At 45.7% G+C, this 25,884-nt stretch overlaps 1 protein-coding gene across 4 annotated transcripts in view; it reads right to left on the bottom strand.

Moving 5' to 3' along the window:
- Positions 1–25,884, bottom strand: part of TSPAN11 (tetraspanin 11) — a 163,516-nt gene that overhangs the window by 47,313 nt on the left and 90,319 nt on the right. For all 4 annotated transcript variants that reach the window (XR_003369812.2, XM_026652300.2, XM_026652298.1 and 1 more), the window contains 4 exons: positions 25,393–25,467; positions 22,803–22,907; positions 22,041–22,199; positions 4,383–4,469 (listed from right to left, as the gene is read on the bottom strand). Coding sequence is in view for 3 of the 4 variants with exons in the window: in XM_026652300.2 (XP_026508085.1) it covers positions 4,383–4,469; positions 22,041–22,199; positions 22,803–22,907; positions 25,393–25,467 (426 nt within the window). In the remaining variant the exon portion in view is untranslated. The remainder of the gene's footprint in view (positions 1–4,382; positions 4,470–22,040; positions 22,200–22,802; positions 22,908–25,392; positions 25,468–25,884) is intronic.

Here is a 25,884-nt window from a genome sequence, read left to right as displayed (position 1 = left end):
ACCCCACTGCCTCCACCAGTTAAAATCCAGGATCATGGGAATATGAAGTGCATGACATTCTTGATGGACATGGGGCCACCTCTACTAGCTGGTGGACTGGGTAGGTTACAGCCCTGAAGAGGGCACACTTGGGAACCTGACTCGTATCCATGCCTCTGACTTGGTCGAGGAATCCCATGAGGCTCACCCAGACGAGCACTATCCCGAAGGGTGGTCTGAAGGAATAGATGATGTAAGAACCTGCAGGGCTAGAATCTGGGACCCGGGGGGAGTTCTGGGCCACTGACCCCTTCACATCACCACAGGAGGATTAGGCTAGGTTCCTGCAGGAGGACCTGGTCTGGCTGGGCTCAGTAGGAAGTACTGCCCAGCAGGACCTGAGTGGCAGCTCCTTGCTGGTACCAGTACTTAAGCCAGGAAGCCATGACAGGGAGCTGGCTCAGCAACAACCCAGACTGCCTGCCTGCCTGTCTCTGCTTCAGACCCCGCATGTAAGAGACTCCAGACTGCAGCTTCTGACTCCGCCTGCCTCCTGGCGTCTGGCTCTTGGTTTGCCCTCTGGCCTGTCTTGGAGTCTGGCCTTCTGACACCCAGCCGAGCCCAACTTCCACTCTGACCACTAGATCTGACCACCTATGTCCCAGTCGTGACACCAGTTACTCCCCATTTTGTATTTATGCATATTAATGAAAAAAAAATTGATGCTCCAGCATCACAGCATCATGCTATGGGAGACACACAAAGAGCTCAAACACATAAAGAGGCAGAGAGGGTTTGTTTTTTTTAATGTTATGCATGTTTATTAATTCTGTGCTTGGGAAGCTGCTGCATCTTTCCCTCAGGTCTTAGGGTGCAAGCTTCTTTTGGCGCTGTGTAGTGTACATACACACGTAGCCCCCCTAGCACAGGTATAAAGAGCAATGTAGGCCATGAGGCATGGCTTAGGTGAGTAAACACATGCCTGAAGGGTGTAGGTACACAACCTACCTGGCTTTCCCCTCGCCCAAGCCAGGCCTCCCTATCTACACTGCTATTTTTAGCAGTGTCGTGTCCCGCTGTCTCCTTGCTGCTGGAACCTTTCCTTACTACAGGAAAAGTCTTCAGCAGTGGGGAAAGGCTCCGGCAGCTCCCCGCTGCTGGAGCCATTCTCCTGCCTCAGGGACAGATGTCAGCATGTCCCTGTTGCTGGAGTCTTTTTCTGCAGCTGGGTAAGACTCTGGTAGGGGGAAAAGGCTCTGATGGGGGGGGCCCTGAGCCTTCCCTGCTGCCTCTCCGCTGCCAGAGCCTTTCACTAACATGTTGCTATGCACTGCAGTATGGACACAGCTGCTTTTCGCTGTGGCATGAGGCTACACATACCCTACACGGTGCCACCAGTGGTGTGTAGTGTAGCCATAGCCTTAGGGGAATAGCACAATAGCAACTACTTTAAAAGCATGAGCTTGAATGCAGCCACCATATGTTATTTAAAATGTGTTCGAGGAATCAGTGGGTACCTTCCTTTCTCCCATTACCCTACCTAAAGACAACCAAATGCATAGCTCCCCTATCTTTGACTTCAACACAGGGCCCAGCAGGCTAAATCTTCTGAAGAATATGTGCAACCAGAACACACTGGTCAGTCTGGTCACAGAGAGACAGAGAGCTGCTGGGCCCTTCCGCAAAATACTCTGGGAGGCTGAAGAGGGAAAGGATGGTTGTGGAGGGTGAACGCCTGTTGAGATTCAAGACCAAGGTAAACTCAAAAGCCAGACTCTCTATAGGTCCTTCCCACCTGACTAGGATATGTTAGACACATTTATTTTCTTGGAGAAAAAACGTTCAGGTTTTTTTTGGCTGGACTCTAAAATCTATTGTAATTTTACTGTAATTTTTTTGTCTGGAGACCACTCGATTCAATATTCAGTATGAAATACTTTTATTCTTAGTTCCAAATGAAGAGAATCATGCTGAGCTATGGTGCAATTCCTTGTCAGTTATGGAATCTGGAAGATTTCCAGGGACAAGCTGCAATAACCCGGATTCTTCCTCTTTCTTTTCCATTCATTACAGTGCCCATATTGGAAGGGGACTGAGCAGTTGTTTAGCTGGCATTAGGAGTACATCCTCCCATCTCTGCCAATAACGAGTAATCAGAATTATTTCCCTTAACACAGCTGCTAAAATGACTAGAGATGGGGCAGGACCTGGCACCATTTCCTGGGGAGTATTGCGAGACACCAGCAGTACCTATTAGGAACCACTGAAGGAGGGAAACAAAAAAGCCTGTTTCCCATTGTGACAAAGTCACAATGAGTGGACAAGAGATGTCCACATCTGAAATCATTTCTACATCAAAAGTGCTGAGATCAGCTCCATAAAGTCTGAGAAGACTTCTGCATATTTAACGCCACAGGATCAGTAATACCTTGTGCTGAACAAAGAACCGAAGGGAAAAAATTACCCCCAGGTGTCCCTGCTTAGTAGCCACAGGCCTCTATACAGCAACAGATACTAAATTAGCTGTTCCAGGGTTCACATGGAATTTCTGATATTTCCCCTGATCTCTACAAATATCTCAGATCTAAGGTAGACCTAAAACTCCCTGTCTTTTTTTTCCTCTGCTGAGTTTCCAGCTTGTGAAATATAAAACTGAAGCTTTACTAGACCTTTGAGCAGAAAAATACATGTAGCTCTGCTATAAGAACCTGAGAGAGTCTAACACCAATGTTCCAGACAGGAAAAAACATTTTCAAAGGGAGCAGCATTGTCTAGTGGTTAAAACACAAGACAGAAAACCATGCCTTATAGTGACTGACTCAAGGAGCTCCATCTAGTTAGCTTAAGAGTATTAAGGGGTGACCCAATCACAGTCTAAAATTACCTACATAGGAAACACATATTTGATAATGGGCTTCTCAGTCTAGCAGACAGAGGTATAATATGAGCCAGTGCCTTGAAGTTGAAGCTAGACACATTCAGACTGAAAATAAGGGGTAGATTTTTAACAGGGAGGGTCATTAACCATTGGAACAATTTATAGAGGGTTTTGGTAGATCTTCATCATTACTGGAAATTTGAAAATCGAGATGGAATTGGTTTTATTTTTTAATGATATGCTCCAGTTCAAAAGGAATACTGTTAGGGAAGTCCTATGGCCTGTGTTATACAGGAAGTCAGACTAGAGGATCACGATGGTCCCCTTCTGGCCTTGGAATATATGCATCCATGAAAAAACAAAAGTCTGGGTTCTATTCCCAGGAGTCAGTGACTTACTGTGTGACCTTGGGGCAAGTTGTGAGGAAAAAGGTAAATTAAGAGGATAAAAGAACATTGCTGCCTCATTTCCACTATAGCTGATCCCAGACAGCTTTCTTATTTTTTAAGATAATACAGCTACTTGCCACTTGAATAGTGTAAACTGGTGCTATCCCTAGAGGCCTGAAATGATGTTGTTCTCTCTGTCTTTCACTTAATTGTTCCGTTCACAGAAAGGGCTGGGGAAGCTTGTTTTCCAAACAAACTTTCCCATCCAGAGACCGGAAACGAGCTCACCAAGGAACCTCCTATCCACAAAAATGATATTTTGTTCAAGACTGCCATCCATCCATCCAAATACATGGAGACGGAAGGAACCGTCTGTCATATTGACCTGTTCTCTGCTAGTCACCCACACATGCTGTTTTCATAGAGAAATCTCTGCTACTGTATCTGCTCACTCTTTAAAAAAAACAAACAAACCCGAAAGTGGTTTAAGCAGGCCTCAAAAGCGACTCAGTCAGAAAATTTCTGTTCTAAGATCACTGCCTGATTTATCATTTAATAAAATGAAAAACCAGGCAAACACTGTTAGAAGAAACTATGGGCTAGATCAGCATCAGGAGAAGCCTATGTTGCATCAGCCAGAGGTCCCAAATTTGAAATCCTTGTATCTCCTATTTACGCCAAGCACAGCTGTAGATATCAGCTATTAGACTAAGATCACACAATTTTAAAAAGTGAGCTTTACATGTAAATCCAGATATGTACGTGAAACCAGAGCACTGGTTCCAAGGAACAAATGACAGAAAAGCACACTCAGGCCTCATGTATGCTAGACTTATTTTCCTCCAATTTCCTGCCACTGCTGCCACCAGTTCAGCTTCACCAGTGGTAACATGAAGTGCAGACAATGTGCTGGTGCTGCTGGGATTCCAATCAATGGTGTCAAAGACCTGCTTTGACCATGGAAGATGGCACATTGGTTAAAACACTGGCTGGTCTACACTAGTGCTTCCCCTGGGGCCACTGCTAGTACAGCTATAGAGAGGTTAGGAAATTTTAGTTAAGAAGGTACCCCTTAGATTGGAGGGTCCAGTGAGATGGAACAATAACCCGGCTTTTGATGTGCTTGTGGGACTTACCTGAAGGCAAGCTACTCCTATGCCAACAGCTCCCATTATCAAAAGGTGATCTGCCAGGAACTGTTCCAGTTTAGTAATGCATCCTCCCTGCAAGCAAAATCATTGTGTTTACTATGAGGGATAATTCAACGGTGTTGACAAGATTTACTGTCCATTTCCTCCCTCTCACACACAGCTTTCATAGTTGTTACAGACAGGAAATTAAAGCTCTTTAGTGTGTATAGAGTTACAGCCAATAGCCTTAAAATCAAGAGGAGTGACAACGGGGTGGAGGGAATTCTACACTGACAGTAAAGCCAGGGAGGGTCAGTTCTGTTTATTGTGATGGTTTTTAACTCTGCAAACAGGCAACAGCACGCCCAAACTTGAATCCCCTTTGTAAGTCTTGGGATTTGCAGATTGCTAGCTGCCTAGTGGTCACAGCATCTTTGTGACTCAATGTGTGCTTTAGAGGGAGTTTATTATTTTGTATGGTTGTGTGTGTGTTTTGTGCTGTTAAAGAATAATCACATGCTAGGCTCTAAGCAAAGCGTCTGCGTGTGTTACAGGTTTTACACTTACCAGGCAGAGGCGGATTTACAGTAAAACACAGGGTGCCCTGGCATGGGGCCCCCCAACGACAGGGGGCCCCAGGGCCGGGCAGCTGCGGGGGCAGAAGCCGGCTCCTGGGGTTCCTGCTGCAGGCTCCGCCCCCACCGGCAGCCAAGCTCCCCCCTCTCCCACCTCTTCCCCGAGCGTGCCATGTTCCCGCCCCTCCCTCCCAGTGCTTCCCCTGCCGCCAAACAGCTGTTTGCCAGGGCTCAAGTCGCTCCGGGAGGGAGGGAGGGGGAGGAGCGGGGCCGCAGCGCACTTGGGAAGGAGGAGGAGGAGGAGGCGGCGGCGGCGGCTGGGCCTGGGGAAGGGGGTGGAATCGGGGCAGGGCAGTGCAAAGGCGGGGCCCCCACACTCCCCCCTACACATACCCCCCCCTCAGCCCCCTGCACCCCCTGTTTGACGGGGGTGCAGGAGTCAGTGCAAGGGGCTGGGAGCACCCCCACGACCCCAGCCCCCTTCCCTGACTCCTGCACCCCCGTCAAACACCTCCAGCCCCCTGCCATCCCTGACTCCTGCACCACCCACACATACCCAGCACCCCCACACCCTATGCCCTGACTCCTGCATCCCCCCCACGTTTCCACCCCTACCCAGAGCATCGAATGGTAGCTCCTGCACACACACACACACACACACATTCCCACCTGCACCCCTCGCACAAACTGGAGCTGCCCCAGCTAAGCGCTCCACATTCCAACCTCCTGCCCCAACCCTGAGCCCCCTCCTGTATCCTAACTCCTGGCCAGACCCTGCACCCCCAGCCCTGAGCCCCCTCCTGCAGCCCCCTCACACACCCCCAGCCCTGACTCCTGCACTCCCCCCCCACATCCCCACCTGCACCCCTCGCACCAAATGGGAGCTGCCCCAGGTAAGCGCTCCACACCCCAACCCCCTGCCCCAACCCTGAGCCCCCTCCCGCACCCTAATGTTTTTTTTACATTTTTTTTTATAAAGCTCTCTTATCCAAAGCGCTTTACAATAGTTAGCTAATGGTACAGACAATATTTGGAAAGATCATTAAGTGGTCTGCCCAGACCCTCAGCGATTTTCAAGTGGTCTGTGGAAAAATAAGTTAGACAACAAAAACAATCAAGGTACCGCACTTTATTTTCATTTACTTCCTATTACTTATAGGAGGAGGATGAAGAAAAAAGAATGAAAAATCGGGGTGGTGGGAGGTCAGAGAGAATGTTCTTTTTCTTGGCTGGGTCCCAAGGAGGGGCCCCAAAAATGAAGCTGAGCACAGGGCCCCACTAACTCTAAATCCGCCACTGTTATCAGGGGGCCTCCTGAGGGAGTTAAATGGCTCACATCTTTGTGGGTGTCTAGGAGACGGTGTGCTTAAGCCATGGGGGAGTCTGACGGGTCATTACTGGGTCCAGCAGGGCGGCAGCTGGACAGCAGGTTCCAGCTTTTAGGAAGGGGTGCTAGACAGAGGGTCTTCAGCCTGAGAATGTGCCTAGGGATCCCAAGAGTGGGGCAGTGGCTGGGCTCTGTTCAGGCTCCAGATTTAAAACACTTGGGGACCCAGCAGTTGAGTTTCCTACAGCAGTCTCGGGGGGGGGGGGCAACTGAGATTTCTGACAGACTAGTACAGATTGAGACAGATACAGAAAAAGGGTTGATAGGAGTGGTAGTCCACAGAAGCACAGGCATCTGTTCAAGGTGACAACAGCCTGGACCGAATGTGTGGAAAACCCCACCCATGATCTTCGCCAGAGAACTAAGCACTGACAAGAATCTCTGGGGAGGCTACTGAAAGAAGGATGCAAAACCCCAGTGAAGCCATTTTTTCCTTGTTTACAGGTCATAGGCTTTTTGCTGCCTTTCCACGGGGGAGGGGCAAAATAGTGCCAATTACTCTATTAGCAACGTGTCACAAATCTGCTCACTTTTCCCTACAACATCTCTGCATGCATATTGAATACAAATATTGCAGGCATGTCATGAACTTGTTCCAAATACCTTAACTGGAGCAAACATATTTTCATTCCACACTGGATGTCATTTTCACTATTTAAAATGGTCAGAATGGACAGCTTCTTGCTAAATCTAAGATGCTAGCGGTTGCCAGATAAAGCCAGCAACTGGTTGGAACTTTCCCTGCTGTGGAGATTACGCTATTTTGTACCTTCAAACACACTTTCTCGTTAGTGAAGTTCCAGTAAGCTTATTTGGAACATCCACTGCAAGCAGAGCTGAGGCATTCCATGCTAGTAACAACAGAACAAAGGCTGAGAGCTGAATGTTCCCCAGCAACTGTGTGATAATAAAAACTGGGAATGGCAGAGCTCATTTTACAGCATACATGCCGGAGAGAAAAAGAGAAAAATGATGGTGTAAAAATGACACTTTCCTAATTAACAGATCTCCTCTCTGTGTATATTTAGAATAATTTTTCACTCAAGTCAGCAGATGTTAGGAATTTACTGCATTTTTATTTGCATTAGTCCTGCACAGCCAACACAGCTTGGAGAGAGGGAGCTGGAGTCTATTCTTTCCCATCAACTCAGTTCCAATCAGTGACACCTGTGTAAACCCACTGAAGCTAATGGATTTGCACTGGTGTCGCTGAGGTCATACTTTGACCTGCAGAACCTTCTTTTACTATTATTTGTACTGAGATAGCACCTACGGGACCCAGGCATGACCCAGGACTCCACTGTGCTAGGCATTGTACAAACCCAAAACACAAAGTCCCTGCCCTGAGGTGCTTACAATCTACGTGTTGACATAAGAGACTTGATGCTTCTCTCACTTTCAATAGTGTAAATCAGGAGTAACTCCACTGAACGCAATAGAGTTACACCAGTGTAAGAGGAGCAGGACAGTCAAACATAGCACAGGCAGTGGCATGAAAGCTTTCCACATTTCTGTCCACCAGTGTGCCTCAGTCCCCTCACCATACAGTCCCCCTGGCTTTCTGTTTTACCTTTGGTTATTTCATTCAACAGCATTGTGTAAATCACAATGATGTCAATACTGTTAAGAGGTTAGAGTAATCTCTAATACTTTTGGAATGTCTGGGTTACATAGAAACTCTCTTTTTTAGACTGCATGAAATTAAACTAGTAACTAGTCACAAATCACAGAATATTTTGGGTTCAAGTGGATTTTTAATAGGTCTTCTGTCTACCCCCCTGCACTGTGGCAGGATTGATTTTCTTTTCCCTAACACATGCTTATTATCCAGATTAGAAAAATCTCAATGGCACACATGCAAAGAATAGAGGGTAATCTGTACACGTCAAAGTGCAGTCTCACTCTGAAAAGTGACTCTAATAATGGCATTGGGGGCGGGAGGGGAGGAGGTTTCAATATTATTGTCAATCAGACTCCTGCTTAGTTATGCTTTGTCTGCAAGTAAAAAGCCATCAGCCCCTCAAACTCCACCTGGGCTCTGAGAGACAAGCTGGACGCTTTCATTCACACAAATCAGCAACTGTAACCGAGGATTTTACTAGCCAGGGCTGTCAATCCAACCCTTTTCACTAGCATTATATTCATTTTAAAGGTGACCTACAAAGGAAAAGAAGGTTGGTCTATTGTCTTTTTGGCTCTGATATGATGCAGAGAGAAGGCCTGAAAGGCTTTAGATTTATTTAAATTTATTTTTTTCTCTTTGTTGTTTAAATGAGTAATGCAGGTCTTGTCTATCAAATTTATCCTAGAAGACTCTGTGGATGCCTGAAGACCAAGTAGAATTAAGGCATTAAAGACACTAAGAATGTGAAACCTCAGCGCTTCAGCAGAGAAGTGACTTTTACTCAAGCTGTTTTATATTGTGTGTTTTGTTCATTTTAAATTCATTTAACTCAAATGCCTGAAAAACAGTTGAGAGAAAAGTTCTCTTCGGTAAAGATTTAATATACCCACAATATACCCACCCTATTGATTAAAGGCTGAGATAGCTCCCAACCTACCAGGCCAATTCTCTGATTCCTTGAAGAAGCCCTCCAGCAAGAAACAGGGAACAGCAGACTTGATGTTCCTGATATTTCTGAGACAAAAAATTAGCAGAAATATCCCCTTTCCATTTATACTTTTTTGTAAAAACCCATGAGTCCTTCTTTATACATCATAGTAAAAACATAGGCACATGTAATGTGAATGACTGACAACTGCTGTGATACCAAATCGAGAACTGACATCATCTCTATGATTGGGCAGGACAGTCTTAAAGCAGCTTCTGGACTGAGGGTGATATAAACTAATGAGAACTGAATTTTGATTGGCCAACTCTCCCCCACCCAGAGAAGCACATCCATTATGGTAACTTTTTAAAGTGCTTATCTGTCAGTGTCAACCAGTAAGCTAAGGACTTCCATTTTTTTCTCCTCCAGTGTTTGGAAATAGGTTTTCATCCATTAGTTCTGGAAGCAAGTATAAACTGAATGTGTATTAAAAGGAGTGTTTATAAAGTGACACGGTACTTTGTAGAACGCACAGTATTGTATTTTTCTGTTGCCACTTGTTATGCAAAACCAATATAAAATATTTATACACAAGGAGATAAAATATATGATCAGTGCAATACACTGAAGCAGAGAAAAGCTTAGGAAGAATGATGCCTTCAGAGTTTTAAAGGGCTTCTGAGCAAAGAATCAAGTTTTAAAATTAGTTTCTGCTGCTGGCTGTAACACACACTGTGCCAGGGAAAGCAGCAGTGTGAAACAGAGAGTGCTTTTGGTGTTAAAAGAAAGAGAGAAACCCTACCCCAGGAGGTAGTTATGTAATTTTCTTTGCTTCCGTCAATGCAAAGTACAGCAGGGACTTTAAAAAAAAAACCCCAAAGCAGCCTAGACTTTAATACTTTCAAGTCCCTTTATTGCCTCTCTCATGTTTATCATTAAACAACTGCAAATATTGGCACTGAATTTAAGATCAGTTGAATTTCTAGCCTGCAAGCAAAGACTGAAGCATGAATATCTCTGAAGCATCTGGCCAACATTCATAAAAAGACTTCTAAGGAGATGCTTTAAAAAGATCTGTAGCTAGGTTTCTTTAATATCACTTCAAGAAGCCCGAGTCTGATCCACAACGAGGTTTCTTGGTACTTGTTCATTCGGTAATCAGTGCTGTTTAGCTGGGGAGGATGTGTGGACTAGTGGGCAGAGTGCAGGACTAGGAGTGAACTCTTTCCCAGAATTTTCAAACCCACATGCCTAAAGTTAGACTCCTAAACCCATGCTTAGAATCCTAAATATAAAGTGGCTTGATTTTCAGAATTGTTGATTAAGGCAATGAGAGATGCAAGTGCTAAGCATGCCTGAAAATCAGAACATTTTTATTTGGGAGCCTAAATATGGATTTGGGAGTCCAACATTATGCACATTGGTCTGAAAATTTTGGCCCAGGGGCTCTATCCCTGTCTCCTCAACTGACACACTGAGTGGCTCTGGGGAAGCCACTGATCCTGACCATGCCATCTATTCTCCATCTCTAAACAGTGTAGAAACATACCTTGAAAAATTTTCCAGCTAGTGTAAGAAGCTTTCTCTGGGAAGTAGGGAGGAGGTAGGCCATCAATTGCTGTATTTGAGTTTTTATTAAGAAAAGATGTTTCTAACCCTTACAGTTTTGATGGTAACCTATAACCCAAATGCAGCGTGGTCTTCATTGATTCACTGACAGATAGCTTCAGTGGCTCTCCTGCTGCTCGCCACTGAGTGAAAGGAACATGACTGGTCAGGTTCACAGCAGCTGTTCGAGACTCCTGTGGGCAGAACTAACAAAAAGCATGACCATTTCACGCTGCTGCTTGGCTAAGCTACAGGCAGCAACAGAGGCAGGGACTGGAGTTACACCTGAGGCAAGTTGAAAGGGGAAAAAAAACGATTATATGAGAGCAGGAGGCAAGAGTAGTATAGACCCAACTCAGCAGTGAGGAGGTTCTGAGGACAGGACAACAGAAGAAGAGGCACAGAGAACTGCATCTCTCTCCTTGCAGATAGGAGCTCTGAATTTAGCAGACATCTACTAGGTAGAGGCTGAGGGAGCCCTGTAAAAGATTCCAGAACCTGCTAGCAGGAATCCAAGCACCCTCCCCCTGTCTAGCAACTGCAAGGATGAGCTTCTCACCAGGTTGTTATCCCTGGATTTTGTTAGTGGCCTCTCCCATACCCAGCTTTCGGATCAGCCCCTTGCTTATAGGTTTAATCTTTTGGCTAGTAGGTAACCAGTACATTTTCCAGTTCCTGGGGATAATCATACTTATTATGGATGGGAAGTAGCATCTCCATAGTTCCGTTTGCAACCAACTGCCATTATAAAATCAAGTTTTTGTCCCCGCCCTCCCATCAGAATGGCTTGGGAAATGGGTTTAGCCTGAAAATGGTCAGATTGACTCTGAAAGCAAAGACGAACATTGGTACAAAGTTTGAACGAAATCCAACACAACATTTGAGTTACAGTTCAGTAACAAAGGTCCCCAGTTTGAAATGTTGACTTGTTTCCTGTTTCTTTTCTTCCCTCTGATGTGAAAAGAAGCAATTTACTATTTCTTCGAAGCTCCTTGAGAACTCATGCACCAGCAATTTGAGAAGAATATGGATTGTTAGTTACAATTTTTGTTACAGCCATGGGCCAAATTTTGCCCCCATTGATGGCAATGGGACTTTTTTCCTCCACTGAGCAGGACCATGTATTATGTCCAGAATTGTCAACAGTGGGCACTGATTGTGGATGCCTCCACTTTTAGGTACGCAGATTGAAATGCCTTGGACCGACTATAGCAGACCTTTTATGTATCATCTCTTGATCTCGATTAACTGTTATTTCCCTATTAGCCATATCCCGATGTGATGATTTGGGGGATTTATCTGTACTACTTGTGAACTCCGGTATATGCTGTGTCATTGTTATGGAATTGTTGTACCATGGAATAACTATTTGCAGATGCGGAATCCACCATTTGCTGACAAGGACTGTATCACTACAATGGTGAATTGTTAGAGGTTAATGGCCACCTATTCAGGTGGAAGCACCTTGAGACAATGGGTTAACTCAAGCTTTCCTCTTCCTTGTCTGCAGGGAGCTGGCATTGGGTGAGTGGAAAACACCAGCAGCAGAACAAAGGAACCACATGTTGGTAGGGAGATACATAAACTCAAGAGACTCACTGAGATAGGAATAGGAAGCTTTGGGCAGAAGAGGGAAGAGATGGGCAGGCTTTTGTAGAGGGGGTGGGGTAGGATGACCTGATCTACACTGCTGACCAGCAAAGGTCCGAGACACAAAGCTTGGGTAGAGAAAGCTCCGTGTTTTTGAAGAGAAGTCATACAGCTGCAGGCGAAGGATCCTGGGCATCCCAAGGACTTTAACCAAGCCCAAAGAACTCTCCAGAGTGGCAAGGAACTGAGACAGGGAATTGCATACAGGAGCATGTATTATTTTGTCTAGATATGTGTATCCTCCATGTTGTTAAGTAAAGAGCCATGGGTGTTTTAGAATCCTGTGCAAAGTCTGTCTGTGCGCCCCTGAAGAAGTAAACTGTACAACCAGAGCACCCACATGTCTGGAGTTCTGGGAGAGGTGTATTTAAGCTACAAGAGAGTCTGAGGGGTCAACACTGGTCCCAAGGGTTAGGCAGTTGGACCGCAGGGTCTCAGCTCTCAGAAGGGGGTGCTAGGCAGAGGATCTGCACCCTAAGAGTGTGCCTAGAGATTCCAAGTCTTGGACAATGCCTGGACTCTGTTCAGACTATGGAGGCTTAAAGCAGATGGGTTCCAGCGAGGTGCATCACTTCACAGCCATCCGGTGAGTGTCCAAGAGGGAAGCTCAACTAGATATGTGACACTTTTAAAATATCAAAATCAAGACTGCAAAGATAGGAAATAAAATTCTAAACAATCCATAGGTCAAAGTTAAGATTGTGATAAATGTATATTGTCATTAAGAATAACGTGTTTATTACGTGGGCAATGGAAGATTTATGAGGCCCTTAGCTATGCTTTTAGGTACTCTGGTTTTGTAAGTGGTGTGGCAGGTATGTACTACACATTGTTGACAGTTAGCAACATTAGCTCATTTAAAACCCATTTTTATTGTTTTAGACTAATAATTTATTTAGAGATGCTCCAAGACTCCATTAATTGCTGTTTGCAATTCAATTTGAGATCTTCAGATGGAAGTTGTGGTAAGCTCTAGGGCTGAGCTTCCCAAGACAGAGTGTGGGTGAGGTGCTGTGAAGCTCTTGTGTTATGCACAGCCAGATGGAACCCGGTCAAAGAATAAAGCAGATCTTTTGCAAGCACCTGAAGCACTGAACATAACAGTCCTTGTATACTTCTGGTACCCTAAGAAATGACCTGTGTAGAAGAATGGAGCACTTAAAAGCCCCATCAGAGTGAAACTCCTTCAAAATGTGGAAAACAACTGGAAAAGGTTTACACAATGCTTCACTCTGAATCTGCAAAGTAATGGATGCTAGCAAAAGAAAAAACAGTCAGAAGGTAGCTATTGTCAGAAATGAGGGTGTCCCTGAAGCACTTTATGTGTTTAACAGTTTTCAGTTAACTCAGGCAGAGGAGGTTAATTATGAAATTGTATTACAGAAATGTGAGGAATACTGCACTCCACTGAAAAATGAATCACGAGAGAGAGAGGTTTTTATGCAGTGTTGTTGTAGCTTTGTTTGTTGGTCCCAGGATATAAGAGAGACAAGGTGGGTGAGGTAATATCTTTTATTGGATCAACTTCTGTTGGTGAGAGAGACAAACCTTCAAGAAGAGCTCTGTGTAAGCTTGAAAGCTTGTCTCTCTCATCAACAGAAGTTGGTCCAATAAAAGATATTACTTCTCCCACCTTGTCTCTCAAGAGATGTTTTTAAACAATATAGTATAGAACAAAGGTGAAACCATAGAGGACTTTGTAAATGATCTAAGGCTGAAGAGCCAATCTTTCAATTTCTTGAGAGGTGGAGGGTGGTTATTAAAAAAAAACAGATTGTGATTGGGATCTAGAACAAAAAAAACTCAGAGAGAGACTATTGGGAAATCCAGAATTAACCCTTGACAAAACAATTATAATTGACCAAGCAACAGAAGTCACCCAAACTGGAATGAAGCTTGTAGAGCGTGGTCGGTGCTTTGACACTACAGATATGATAGAGAATCCAAAATACCGCAAGAAAAGTGACCTGAGGCAGAAAGGCACATGGCGCACAAGTCAGAATCAAGCAAAAATAGCACATGGAGCTGCACATTCGGTGACATTTACCACAAGTCAGGACAATGCCTGACATATAGGAAAAGATGCAAGAAATGCAATGCATTACATCACTTTGCAAGAACCAGCAGTGTGTGCACCCGCTAACTCAGGTGAATTCATCATTGGAGTGATGGACAACACTGTAGCAGCAGATGAATGGACTGCCAGCCTGTACGCAAACGGGATGTATATTAATTTTAAGTTGGACACTGGTGCACAAGACAATACATTGCCAGAAACAGTGATATTAACACTATACAAAAGCCACTGGTATTGAAGAGTAAATGGGTAAAACTCAGGGATTATAGTGGTGAGTTTATCCCCACTAAAAGCATGTGAACTAGATATATGGGTAAATAAATTAGAAAAGTTACAATTTGTAATAATACCAGAGAAAAGAGCCCCTGTTACTGAGTTAAAAGCATGTCAAATGCTTGGTCTCTTCAAGAGGGAGCACTCTGAGAGATAGAGAAACAAAACAATTGAGGAAGAGTTTGAGGAGGCCTTACAGAGAAGCTCTCAGCAGAGTACAGAATAAACCTGAAAAAGCCCAACTATCCAACAATTCACATCCCTAGGAAAGTTTCCCTTGCTTTAGGGAAGAGGTTAAAATAGGAGCTGGATTGGTTTGTTGCTCTGGGAATCATAGAAGTAGTAGAGGAACCAACAGGAGTACACTCATTGGTCACTATAGAAAAAAAACCAAAAACCTTCACTTATGTACAAACCCAAAACAATTAAATAAATAATTACATGAAAAGGGAATTTCCCCACTACCTACAAGGGGAGAATTTTTGGAGGAGATGGCTGGTGCCAAATATTTTTCTATGCTTGACATATCAGCAGGATTCTTAGAAAAACAGCACGTTTGTGCACTATCAGCACCTGGTTGGGGAGACATTGTTTCTACAGACTGCCATTTGGGTTGTGTTCAGCATCCAAAGTGTTTCACTGGAAAATATAGCACAATTTTGATGGTCTAGAGGTTTACATAGATAATATTTTGATCTGGGGAAAAACAGTAGAAGAACATGACCATAGGCCACCAGCAGCTTTGGAAAGAACCAGAGCAGCTAGCCTAAAGCTAAAACAAACAAAAAAACTGGTTATCTACCTTTTGTAACTGTTGTTCTTTGAGATGTGTTGCTCACGCCCATTCCATTGTAGGTGTGCGTGCCCCCACGTGCGCGGTCGTCGGAGACTTTTGCCTTAGGGAGTGCTGTACTCATGGCGCGGTATATCCGGTGCCGCCGTCCCTGCGCCTTCTCAATTCCTTCTTGCCAACAACTGACAGAGGGGCACGAGGAGAGGTAATGGAATGGACATGAGCAACACATCTCGAAGAACAACTGTTACGAAAGGTAGGAAACCGTTTTTTTCTTCTTCCAGTGCTTGCTCATTCAATTCCATTCTAGGTAACTCACAAGCAGAATCCTCGGAGGTGGGCTCGGAGTTCACAGTTTTGTAGACGGGAGCACTGCTCTGCCGAAGCCAGTGTTATCTCAAACCCGCTGGGTCAGCACATAATGTGAAGTGAATGTGTGGACAGACGACCAGGTCGCAGCTCGACAAATTTCTCAGATCAGCACCTGACCGCGGAAGTCTGCCAAGGAAGTTTGCGCCCTAGTTCAATGAGCAGTCACGACTGCTGGTGAGGGCACCTTCGCCAGCTTGCAGCAGTAGTGGATGGAGGCTGTGATCCAGGACGAGAGTCTCTGGGCTGACACCACGCAACCTTTCATCCTGTCAGCAACAGCCACGAACAACTGTGTTGACTGACGGAACAGCTTTGTTCTATCAATCTAGAAGGCCAGTGCCCGCCTGACGTTCAGGCTGTGCAGCCTGAACTCCTCATCCGTCACATGAGGTTTTGGACATAGGACCAGTAAGTAGATATCTTGGCTCATGTGGAATTGGGAAATGACCCTGGGCAGAAAGGCTGGGTGAGGACGCAACTGGACCTTGTCCTTATAGAAGACTAAAAAGGGGCTCCGATGTGAGCACCTTGATCTCAGACACCCAACAGGCCGAAGTTATAGCGACCAAGATGGTGACCTTCTCTCCAGGAGAGAAGCAAAAGGGAGCAGGAAGCCAAGGGCTCGAAGGGAGGGCCCAGGAGCTTTGACAGCACGAGACCGAGGTCCCAAGGTGGGACCGGGTCCCTGACATGCGGGTAAAGGTGCTCCAGCCCTTTCAGGAACCATGCCATTATGGGATGGGCGAAGACCGACCTGCCTTGAAACGGAGGGTGGAATGCGGAAATGGCTGCCAGGTGAACCTTGCCCGAAGACAATGACAAGCCCTGGAGCTTGAGCAGATAGTCCAAGACGTCCTGTAGCAATGTTATGCTCATACAAAGCACACGGGATCTTTATAGAGGAAGGTAAATACACAGCATTTATTGAGAATACCACAGTTAGCATATGCTTTTTAGACACACACACACACACACAGTCCTGCAGTGATGTTTATAGTTACCAGTCCAGAGTCTGGATCAAACTAGTGGCCAGCCAGATTGGTCGCAGAGGGGAGCGGGGCTCTATCGGTCGCGATCCGATGCTCCTGGAGTGTGGCAAGACGAACCCGAAGTCCCATGGCCAAGCACCCTGTTCTTATAGGTTTTTTTCTCTGTTGAAGCCTATGGATTTTGCTGTGTCAGTTTGTGACCAGTTACTTCTTAATTGATATAAACATTCCAATACACCTCGAGAGGGTCATCCTGTCCTTTGTTCCAATTTAATCAATTGTCCTTAGGGGTGCCAGCCTTCACCTCAGGGTCATCAATCTGCCCTTCATTATGGATGCGCGTTGATGATTCTTTGATGTCCTTTAAGTCTCTTCACTCATTCTTCCTTGACTCTGGCTATAACAATGGCCTTCACACCTTATCTTTTCCTGATGCATATATTCCTCATTCATACAAACAAATTGAGAATACAACAGTAGTATTTTATATCGAGCAAAAAGGCATTGCAAATTAAACCTTGCTAAGTTTTACAATCAATAACCAAGACAATTTACATTGAGACCCAGGCCTTCAATGTTCCTCTAATCTACTTAACATAGACACAATAGAGAATCCCGTCTCTTACTTACTAAAACCTTAAAACAAAGAAATGTATATTTAACTAGAGTGCCTAATTTGTAATACATATAGAAAACCATAGCAGACATTATGACATATCCTAAAACAAAAGGGTGACCATAATCAGTCATAAGGATTGTTCTGGTCTGTCATTCCTTTCTGCTATTCAAAAAGGGTAGCTGACAGGATGAAATCAAATCATACCTTAATTCTCATAGTACATTATAAAATCCAGCTCCTACAGCGAGGCCTCCTCTGCATGAATGAGCTGATCCGAGGCCCAACATGTGAAGCGTTTCACTTCACCACATAGGTAGCCCTGGTGGAGGGTTTCCTGATGCCCAACAGAACCTGCTGGACACCAGGAGCACTGCTGCTCCTCCCCATCCAGCCACGCAGCAGCCAGGCTGTCAAGTGCAGCACCGTGAGGTTCAGGTGCAGCAGCCTGCCGTGGTTCTGGGACAGCAGCCCTGGTCGAAGAGGCAGCTGCAGTGGGCTGGCTGCTGACAGGCTCAGCCGCATGCTGAACCAGAGTCGCCAAGGCCACGCTGGGGCAACAAGGATGATCGTCGCGTTGTCTTGCTTCACCTGGAACAGGACCCTGTGGATTAATGGCACCGGCGGAAAGGCGTACATCAACGCTCCCGACCACGGAATCAAGAAGGCATCTGACAAGCAGCCCTGGTCCCTGCCCAGGGGAGAGCAGAACATGTGGTACTTCCTGTTCTGCCAAGACGCAAACAGGTTCACCTGGGGAGTCCTCCACTGGCGGAAGATTAGGCTGGCCACTTCTGGATGGAGCGACCACGTGTGGTGAGACAAGAAGGACCTGCTGAGGTGATCTGCGAGGACGTTCCTAGTTCCGGGCAGATGAGCCGCTACCAGGAAGATGATGTGCTGTACAAAGAAGTCCCAGAGGCTGAGAGCTTCCTGACAAAGGGCTGAGGACATGGCACCGCCTTGCCTGTTGATGTAATACATTGCGGCCGTATTGTCAGTCAGGACCTGCATGACCTTGTCTTTCACATGGGGTAAGAAAGCCTGGCAAGCCAGGCGAACCGCTCTGAGTTCCCTGACTTGATGTGCAGGGCTAGGTCGTGTTGCAACCAATGCCTCTGGGTGTTGAGCTCACCCAGGTGGGCCCCCCACCCTAGATCTGACGCATCCGAGACTAGGGTGAGTGAAGGGGAAGGGGTCACAAAGGGAACCCCTTGCAGCATCAACTCGGGGTCCCGCCACAAGTCCGAAGACTGTAGGACATGGCTCGGCACCGTAACCATTCGGCCCAGGGGGTGCCTGCTGAGAATGTAAACCAAAGCCAGCCACGTTTGCAGGGGCCTTATATGGAGCTGGGCATGGCTGACCATACGTACATGCAGCCATGTGGCCCAGTCACAGGCACATATGGGCCGTGATGGGCCCTTGTGTGGGAGATTAAGTCTGCCATGGCCTGACACTGTGCCTCTGGACGGAAGGCCTTAGCTTGCGTGGAGTCAAGGACTGCCCCTATAAACTCTATGAGTTGCACTGGTGTTAACATGAACTTCTCCAAGTTTATCAACAGGCCCAGGCTGAGACAGGTGGTGCGAACCAGACTGAAGCTTCTTTGCACCCACTCCGGAGACCTGACTTTGATGAGCCAGTTGTTGAGATACGGGACCAGTGGCCCCCACGTCGCCTGAGGTAAGCCGTTACTGGCACCATGCACTTGGTGAACACCCTTGGGGCTGATGATAGGCCAAAAGGGAGCACCGTGAACTGGAAATTCCTCCGTTTTATAGTGGGAGGACGGCAATGCCTGTGTCCAGGGAATATGGAAACATGGAAATATGCATCCTTCAAGTCGAAAGCGGCGTACCAGTCTCCTGGATCCAGGGAAGGAATGATGGAGGCCAGGGAAACCATGCGGAGCCTAAACTTCGTGAGAGACTTGTTGAGACGACGCAGGTCCAGAATGGGTCTGAGACCCCCTTTTGCCTTCGGGATTAGGAAATAACAGAAGTAGAAACCTCTTCCTTGCATGTCCCAAGGAACCTCCTCCACCGCCCCCAGGCACAGGAGCTTTTCGACCTCCTGAATGAGGATTTGCTCATGAGAGGGGTCCCTGAAGAGGGACGGGGAAGAGGTTGGGTGGGAGGGAGGGGCAGCCATGAACTGTAGGGTAAAGCCCCGGGATACTATATCAGGGACCCAGCTGTCTGAAGTTACCCTTGACCAGGCCGAGTGGAAAGATCGAAGGTGATCCAAAAAGGGGCAGGAAGGATCCGGGGAACTGACTGGGGCGCAAGCTTCTGGTCCCCCAGGGTGTTTAGAGGGCGCAGGCTGTGCAGGTGAGCGGGAAGAATAGGGGTGATGCTGACTGAAGCTACTGTCACTTCTTCTTACAGAATGTTGGTGGGGCTGGCAAGGTCTTGGTGGTGCGGGCGGCCAGAAGGGCTTCCGAGCAGGCTGCGGCGTATGTATGCCCAGCGAATGAAGGGTGGCCTTCGTGTCCTTCACCCCATGCAGCCTGGCGTCTCTCTGCTCAGAGAAGAGACAAACCCCCAGGTCTTGGATTGAAGTCTGCATCTCCTGCGAGAGGCCCGCCATTTGGATTGACGAGGGGAGAACAACCACTAACCCCTTGCGAAGCAAGGGAGAGAGGCGCTCCGACTAACCACCATGGGCGGTAAGAAGGAACTGAGAGGGTGCAGGGACGGCGGCGCCTGATATACTGCGCCATGAGCGAGGCACTCCAGGGGGTGCCATGGCCTTCCCTACGGATACCGCTAAGGCAAAAGTCTCTGACTACCGCACAGGTGGGCACGCGCACACCTACAATGGAATTGATATGAGCAAGCACTCAAGAAAGAAATATAAATGTCATGTAACATATATAACATACCTGGGAGGGAAGTTAACACAGCAAGGTGTAAAGGTAGAGGCCATCACCTACACACCTGCCCCAGCAGAAAAGGAAGGCTACAAAGATTCCTTGGAATGGTGAACTATGTAGAGAAATATATGCCTAATCTAGTTGTGCAAGACAGCAACCTAGGAGAGGAACTGTACATGGGATGCAACTCTTAATAAAGAATTTGAGAAACTGAAGGCATTAATTAAAGAAGCCCCAGTCCTGAGGTACTAGGAGAGTAAGCGTAAAAGTAAGCTGTCCACAGACACCTCCAAGGAGGGTATTGGTGTGGTTATCTTACAACAGTAAGATCAAAACTGAAGACAAGTGGCATAAGCATCACGGGCACTACCAAAAACAGTGGGTCAAGATGCCCAAATAGAGGCTTAGGCCTTAGTCCATGGCTGTAAAAAGTTTCATGGCTTTATTTATAGGAGACTGATGTTAGCTAAAACTGACCATAAATCACTTATTGCCATTGCCAAGAGGGGCCTGGCAAACACCGTGTCCCCCGCCCCCAGAGAATAGAGATTGTTTTTTCAGCTATAAAGGTAGTATTTGCAAATTGAATGGGAGAGATTTGCTGGTTGCAGACACACTCCCTACAGCATTTGACAGAAGTTCAGTGGAGCTAAATAGGCATAGACTTGTTTATGTCGGCTGCAGAAAAGTTATGTACTTGTCCTAGACTATTATTCTCACTTCCCTGAGATGGCTTTACTAGAAAATACTACAGCTAAATGAGTGATTAGATCTGACATGCACATTTATGCTAGACATGGTACACCTGATAAAGGGCCGCAGTTTAGTGGGCATGAGTTTAAGCAGTGAAGTACAGATTTAGACATGTAACTATTAGTTCCCATTAACCCCCATCTAATGAGTTGGTGAAAAATGGTGTCACAATAATGAAGTGCTTACTGAAAAACGATGAAGAGTCAGACTTTGATCCAAATTAAGCATTGTTAAATTACAGAATGGCACCAACTGTCCAGCTAAAACAAGAATGTCTGCACTGTTAGAAACTGATGTCCGAGTCACTGGGGACTTGCAGATTTATAAAGAGATAAATAAGGCAAAACAAAAAAACCCAATATGATTTGCGGTACCCGGAGCTGCCACTTCATGAAAATGATGCTGTAAATATCTATGATGGAAACAAGAATCGCAAACTGCAATGGGTGTCTTGAGATGTAGCCCCATGGTTGTATGAGGTCATCAGCCCATTCGGACACATCCTACAGAGGAATAAGTGACGTCTTCTTCAAATCCCAGAAGGGAGGGAGATAAGAGGCACAGAGCCTGACATTTGAATCGAGAGGGTCTCAGACAGGCAACAACCACAGCAGGTTGAGACCACGGAGTCCCAGGACTTGGAGCAACCTGCCACCTTCTGACCGCAGTAGTGCTGATGTTATAGGGGAGCCGTGTAGGTTCAAGTGACTGTGCCGAGCACCTCAAAGTCTAACTGAGCATTCTTAGCAGTTTAGTTATTAGGTTGGTTAAAAAGTATTTGTGTGTTGTGTTACTCTTGGTTTTTAAGTGTTCTAGTTATTAAGTTTTGGTTTGGAAGGGAAAACTGTACCATTGAGGACTGTGCCTTTAAGGGCTGGGTTCAACAGAGTCTGAGCTGGGCACTGGGAAGCTCTTATGGTTATGCACAGGCCGTTGGAACAGGACACAAAATAGAGCAGAACTCTTGCAGGCACCTTAAGACTGAGTGATCACAGACCACCACACAAGTCATCATAAAAGTGCAATTATTACTGATACTTCCATCAGTTTCCATCCCTTCATTTTTCTGTAAGATAACGTCATTTATGATTTGTTCAACAAACAGTAGGAAAAAACCCAGACTGTCAAAATGGCATTTTACCTCCACCTTGTAAATGTTAGATGGATGATCCCTCTTCCCACATTTGAAGGTGACTGTTTTACAGCAGCTATCTGGTACCACTCGGCCACTGGACTCTACAGACAGGATATAGACACTGCGCTGCCAATCAGCGGAGCTATTGCTGCCACAGCATTTGAACTGCAATGGAAAGGAAATGCTGACATTCAGTGGAGGGCATGACATTATCCTCATGAGAAGAAAACAAAGTAACGTTGAGCCACTTATCAATGAAAACATACATCCCTTTCAGTTTGTAGATACGTCAAGGGGATGGATGTGTTAGCAACTCAGTTTCGTCTCCGGCTATGTCAGCTATCATCCTCTGGGGGCACACACTCAATCATGGGGCCCGATTCTGATCTCACACTGGTTTTACAATAGTTAAACTCCAATGGCTTCAACAGTTACTCCTGATTTATACCAGTGTAAATGAGATCAGAATCAGGCCCAGTGACCGTAATTGTTGCAAAAGCCAATGCAGTCAAATTTACAGAAGTAATCGCTGATTTGGAGTCGCCTCTGTTTTTGCATCTCGACTTTGAGAACAGTAAGGGTAGCTATCTGAAGACTCAGACTTTCAGATAAGCTTCTTTCAGAGGTTTGCCTGGACTTCTTTGGTCTGGAAATTAGGCAAGCTCAGGTCATCGCATGAGATTTCCAGCAACTAGTAATATTAAATGAAACATGAGCTGGGACAAACAGCTAGGCAGCAGCAGTGTGAGCAACAGAAGGTTTCCTTACGTCTTGCTGCAGGCGATCGATGGAATGGGTGATGTGTGTTTTCCCAGGAAGAGCATAATTCTCAGTCAGGGTCTGGGTCAGGTGCTGTTTCAGCTCCTCACTTAGCTGTACACCAATGAGAAAAGTCATAATGAATACATTCTAGAAGGAAATGTGCATTTTTGCTTTAGGTTTTAGGTCCCTCCAAGGCATGATTCAGATCTTTCTTATTTCAGTGAAATCAGGAATAAGGTCCCAGTGTCAGTGGAGTTACACTGGTGTAAAACTGGCAAGAAGTTGGAATCAGGCCTGATATATTTATATATTAAAATCCTAAATTGGTGAAATCTTCTTTTAAAATGTGCTTAAAGTGATATACACCCTAAACAAACGGGACATTGAAAGGCCCAGATGGCCCTACATCCTAAGTGTCCATAGATAGAAAACAAAACAAAAAACAAGAAAGGTCAGACACCAAACCTTCTGTTCCCTGAACTATTGTTCTGTATCTTATCTTGTGTTTGCTTGTTTCGTTAGGTTGCATAAGCTCTTCAGAGGAGAGATCACATAATAATCTAGATTTGCAAAATGCAGTGTTAAATTACAGTGCTATGTAAAATGATAATAGAATAAACAGGAAATGAAAAATATAATTGATATTAAGACCAGATCATTAACTGCAATCTAAATTATTAAAATAAATTAAAGGCATGAGGGATGAGCAACATTATGAGCTGGTAATAACTTCATAGAGTATTAATCTGATTGATGGAACTCTGGGTTCGTACTACAGGCCTTTGATTACTATTTACTTAAAGTCAGTGTGAGCTGGTTCCTTATCTATGATTAGGCTACAGGGATTTAAAATGTGAATAAAGTGTTCCAGAAAAGACAATGAGCCTGATTCTGATCTCAGTAATGCTGGTTTAAAATAAGAGGTAACTCCTTTGATGTCAGTGAAGTTGCACTGGTGTGAGATCAGAATCAGGCCAGAGATTTCCAAGAGAGAAAAAATACATAGCGTGCATGGAGGGATTCTGCAGGATGGAACAGCAAAAGAACCCAAAAGAATCTTTCAAAGCAGAAAAAGAACAGCTTCACTGTTGTATAACATGTGCAACACTGGCCAAAATATAATATTCCCTTTGTGGGTTATGTGGGAGTATTTCTGGTGAGCGAAGGGTGTTTTTTGGAAAGGCATCCACAATTAAAGTCAGCAAGTGCAACGTTGTATAATTCTACAAAATTAAACCCAATTCCCATTCATACAAATATGCTTTTTTTACTGATCAAATATACCAGCTAGTGGGAGGGAGAACAGAAGATCAGGGCTTGGGAACTGGTCCCACACAATACGGGCCCCAGTCTAACGTTGCCTCTGTTCTAAACCAGGGTAAGGCTGTTGGCTTCAGAGATATTTCAGGATAAATGAGATTAGAATCTTTAACTTTCTGAGGGCTTGTCTACACTTATAGCGCTGCAGCACTTAGTGAAGATGCTACCTATGCCGAACAGTTGAGAGCTTCTCCGGTCGCCATAGCACGGTCTACACTGGGGGTTGGGTCGCTGTGGATTTGCAGAAGTGATGAGACCATGGAAATGCCTCCCATGTTTCACCACTACCAGTTCTTGGGGATGTACGTTTCTCAACTGTCTGCTAGGGGCCATGCAGTTCAGAGAGCTGGAGAAACTACCCCATGGGGAGAGGGACAGAGGAGCTTGAACCCAGCCTTTGATCTAGGTTTGTTTGGTTTCAAATGCAGGTCCCTGGGGCTAGCAGTGGAGATGGGGAGCTCAACTGGATTGCTGAAACTGTGGTAAGGGGCATCCCTCTCCAGTTGGTACGGGGCTTCTAGGGGAGGAGAGAGCTTTCCTTCGTGTTGGAAGAGATGAGAGGTTTTCTCTCCAGCAGTAATATTTTATGTGTGTTGGTGGGACTCAGACTGTCATTGTCAGGACACTGGACTAGATGGACCAATGTTCTGAACCGTCTTATTTTCTAATTTATGCTATGAATGTGTAGGAACAACAACTTACCCAGCCTCAAGCACACTCCTTTGCACTGTTACAGTCTGCATTCTCAAGGGGTTCCCCCTTTTGTGCTCAGATGAAGGCTCAAACCCAGCAGAAATGCCCAGAGGAGTCAGGCAGCAGCAACATCTGAAGGGCTGCCACATACCCCTTTGTGCTGAGCTCTGCAACGCCTGTCTGCACAGGGTCATACGGAGGGAAGATGGAATGGCCAATCAAGGTGTACAAGTTGGCTTGCCCCAGAACTTGGGGAAAGGAAGAACCAGGGGTTGTATCTGCTGCTCTTCTCCCATATCCTATGGGAGAGGCAGAGCTAAGCTGGATGGGACTGGGATTTGTGTTCCTCAGCCCAGCAACGTTTTCCTGTGGTTTAGACCCTTATTATGTGGCCTTGCTTTGTGCAACGGTATTTGACCCTATGGATTTAAGAAAATACTTTGGATAACTTTTACAAACACCAATATTTTCAATTAATTTCTATTGAGCTCTTATAAGAAGTGACTTTCTTAACCCAACCTTGCCGACAGATAATTATTGCTGTAACATTAAAAATATAAATAAAACAAACCTTCCAACTTACCCTTTGATAGTAAACATAGGCAAGAACTCCAGCAACCAGCTCAATAAGGAAGATCAAGAGGAGCATGGAGAAATACTGCAAGGGGGAAAACAAAAAAGAACCCCGGTTGTATCGGATTAGAAAAACAGGACAACATAGTTTCCAAAAGGAAGTGAAAACATGTTCCTACAATGTCAGGAACTCTGACACTCTTATGTTTGAGAGATGGTAATTCCCTGAAGTTCTGAAGTAACTTTTCCATGAAGACGCAAGTAGAGAAAGACGGTTCAAGGGTTAGGGGGGTAGCATAGGACTTGGGAGATTTGGGTTCAATTCCGTACTCAGCCACAGACTTCATGTGTGACCTTGGTCTCCCTGTGCCTCAGCTGTAAAATGGGGAGAATAGTGCTTCCCTACCTCCTAGGGGTGCTGAGAGCTGCTCAGATACTATGGTAATGGGGGCCACTCAAGCAGGGCCGGCTCCAGGGTTTTGGCCGCCCCAAGCAGCCAAAA

The sequence above is a fragment of the Terrapene carolina genome, unplaced genomic scaffold, assembly GCF_002925995.2.
Source record: "Terrapene carolina triunguis isolate 2854851 unplaced genomic scaffold, T_m_triunguis-2.0 Scaffold112, whole genome shotgun sequence".
Classification (NCBI taxonomy): domain Eukaryota; kingdom Metazoa; phylum Chordata; order Testudines; family Emydidae; genus Terrapene; species Terrapene triunguis.
The sequence above is the reverse complement of the archived record's forward strand: the minus strand, read 5'-3'. Positions and strand labels throughout refer to the sequence as shown.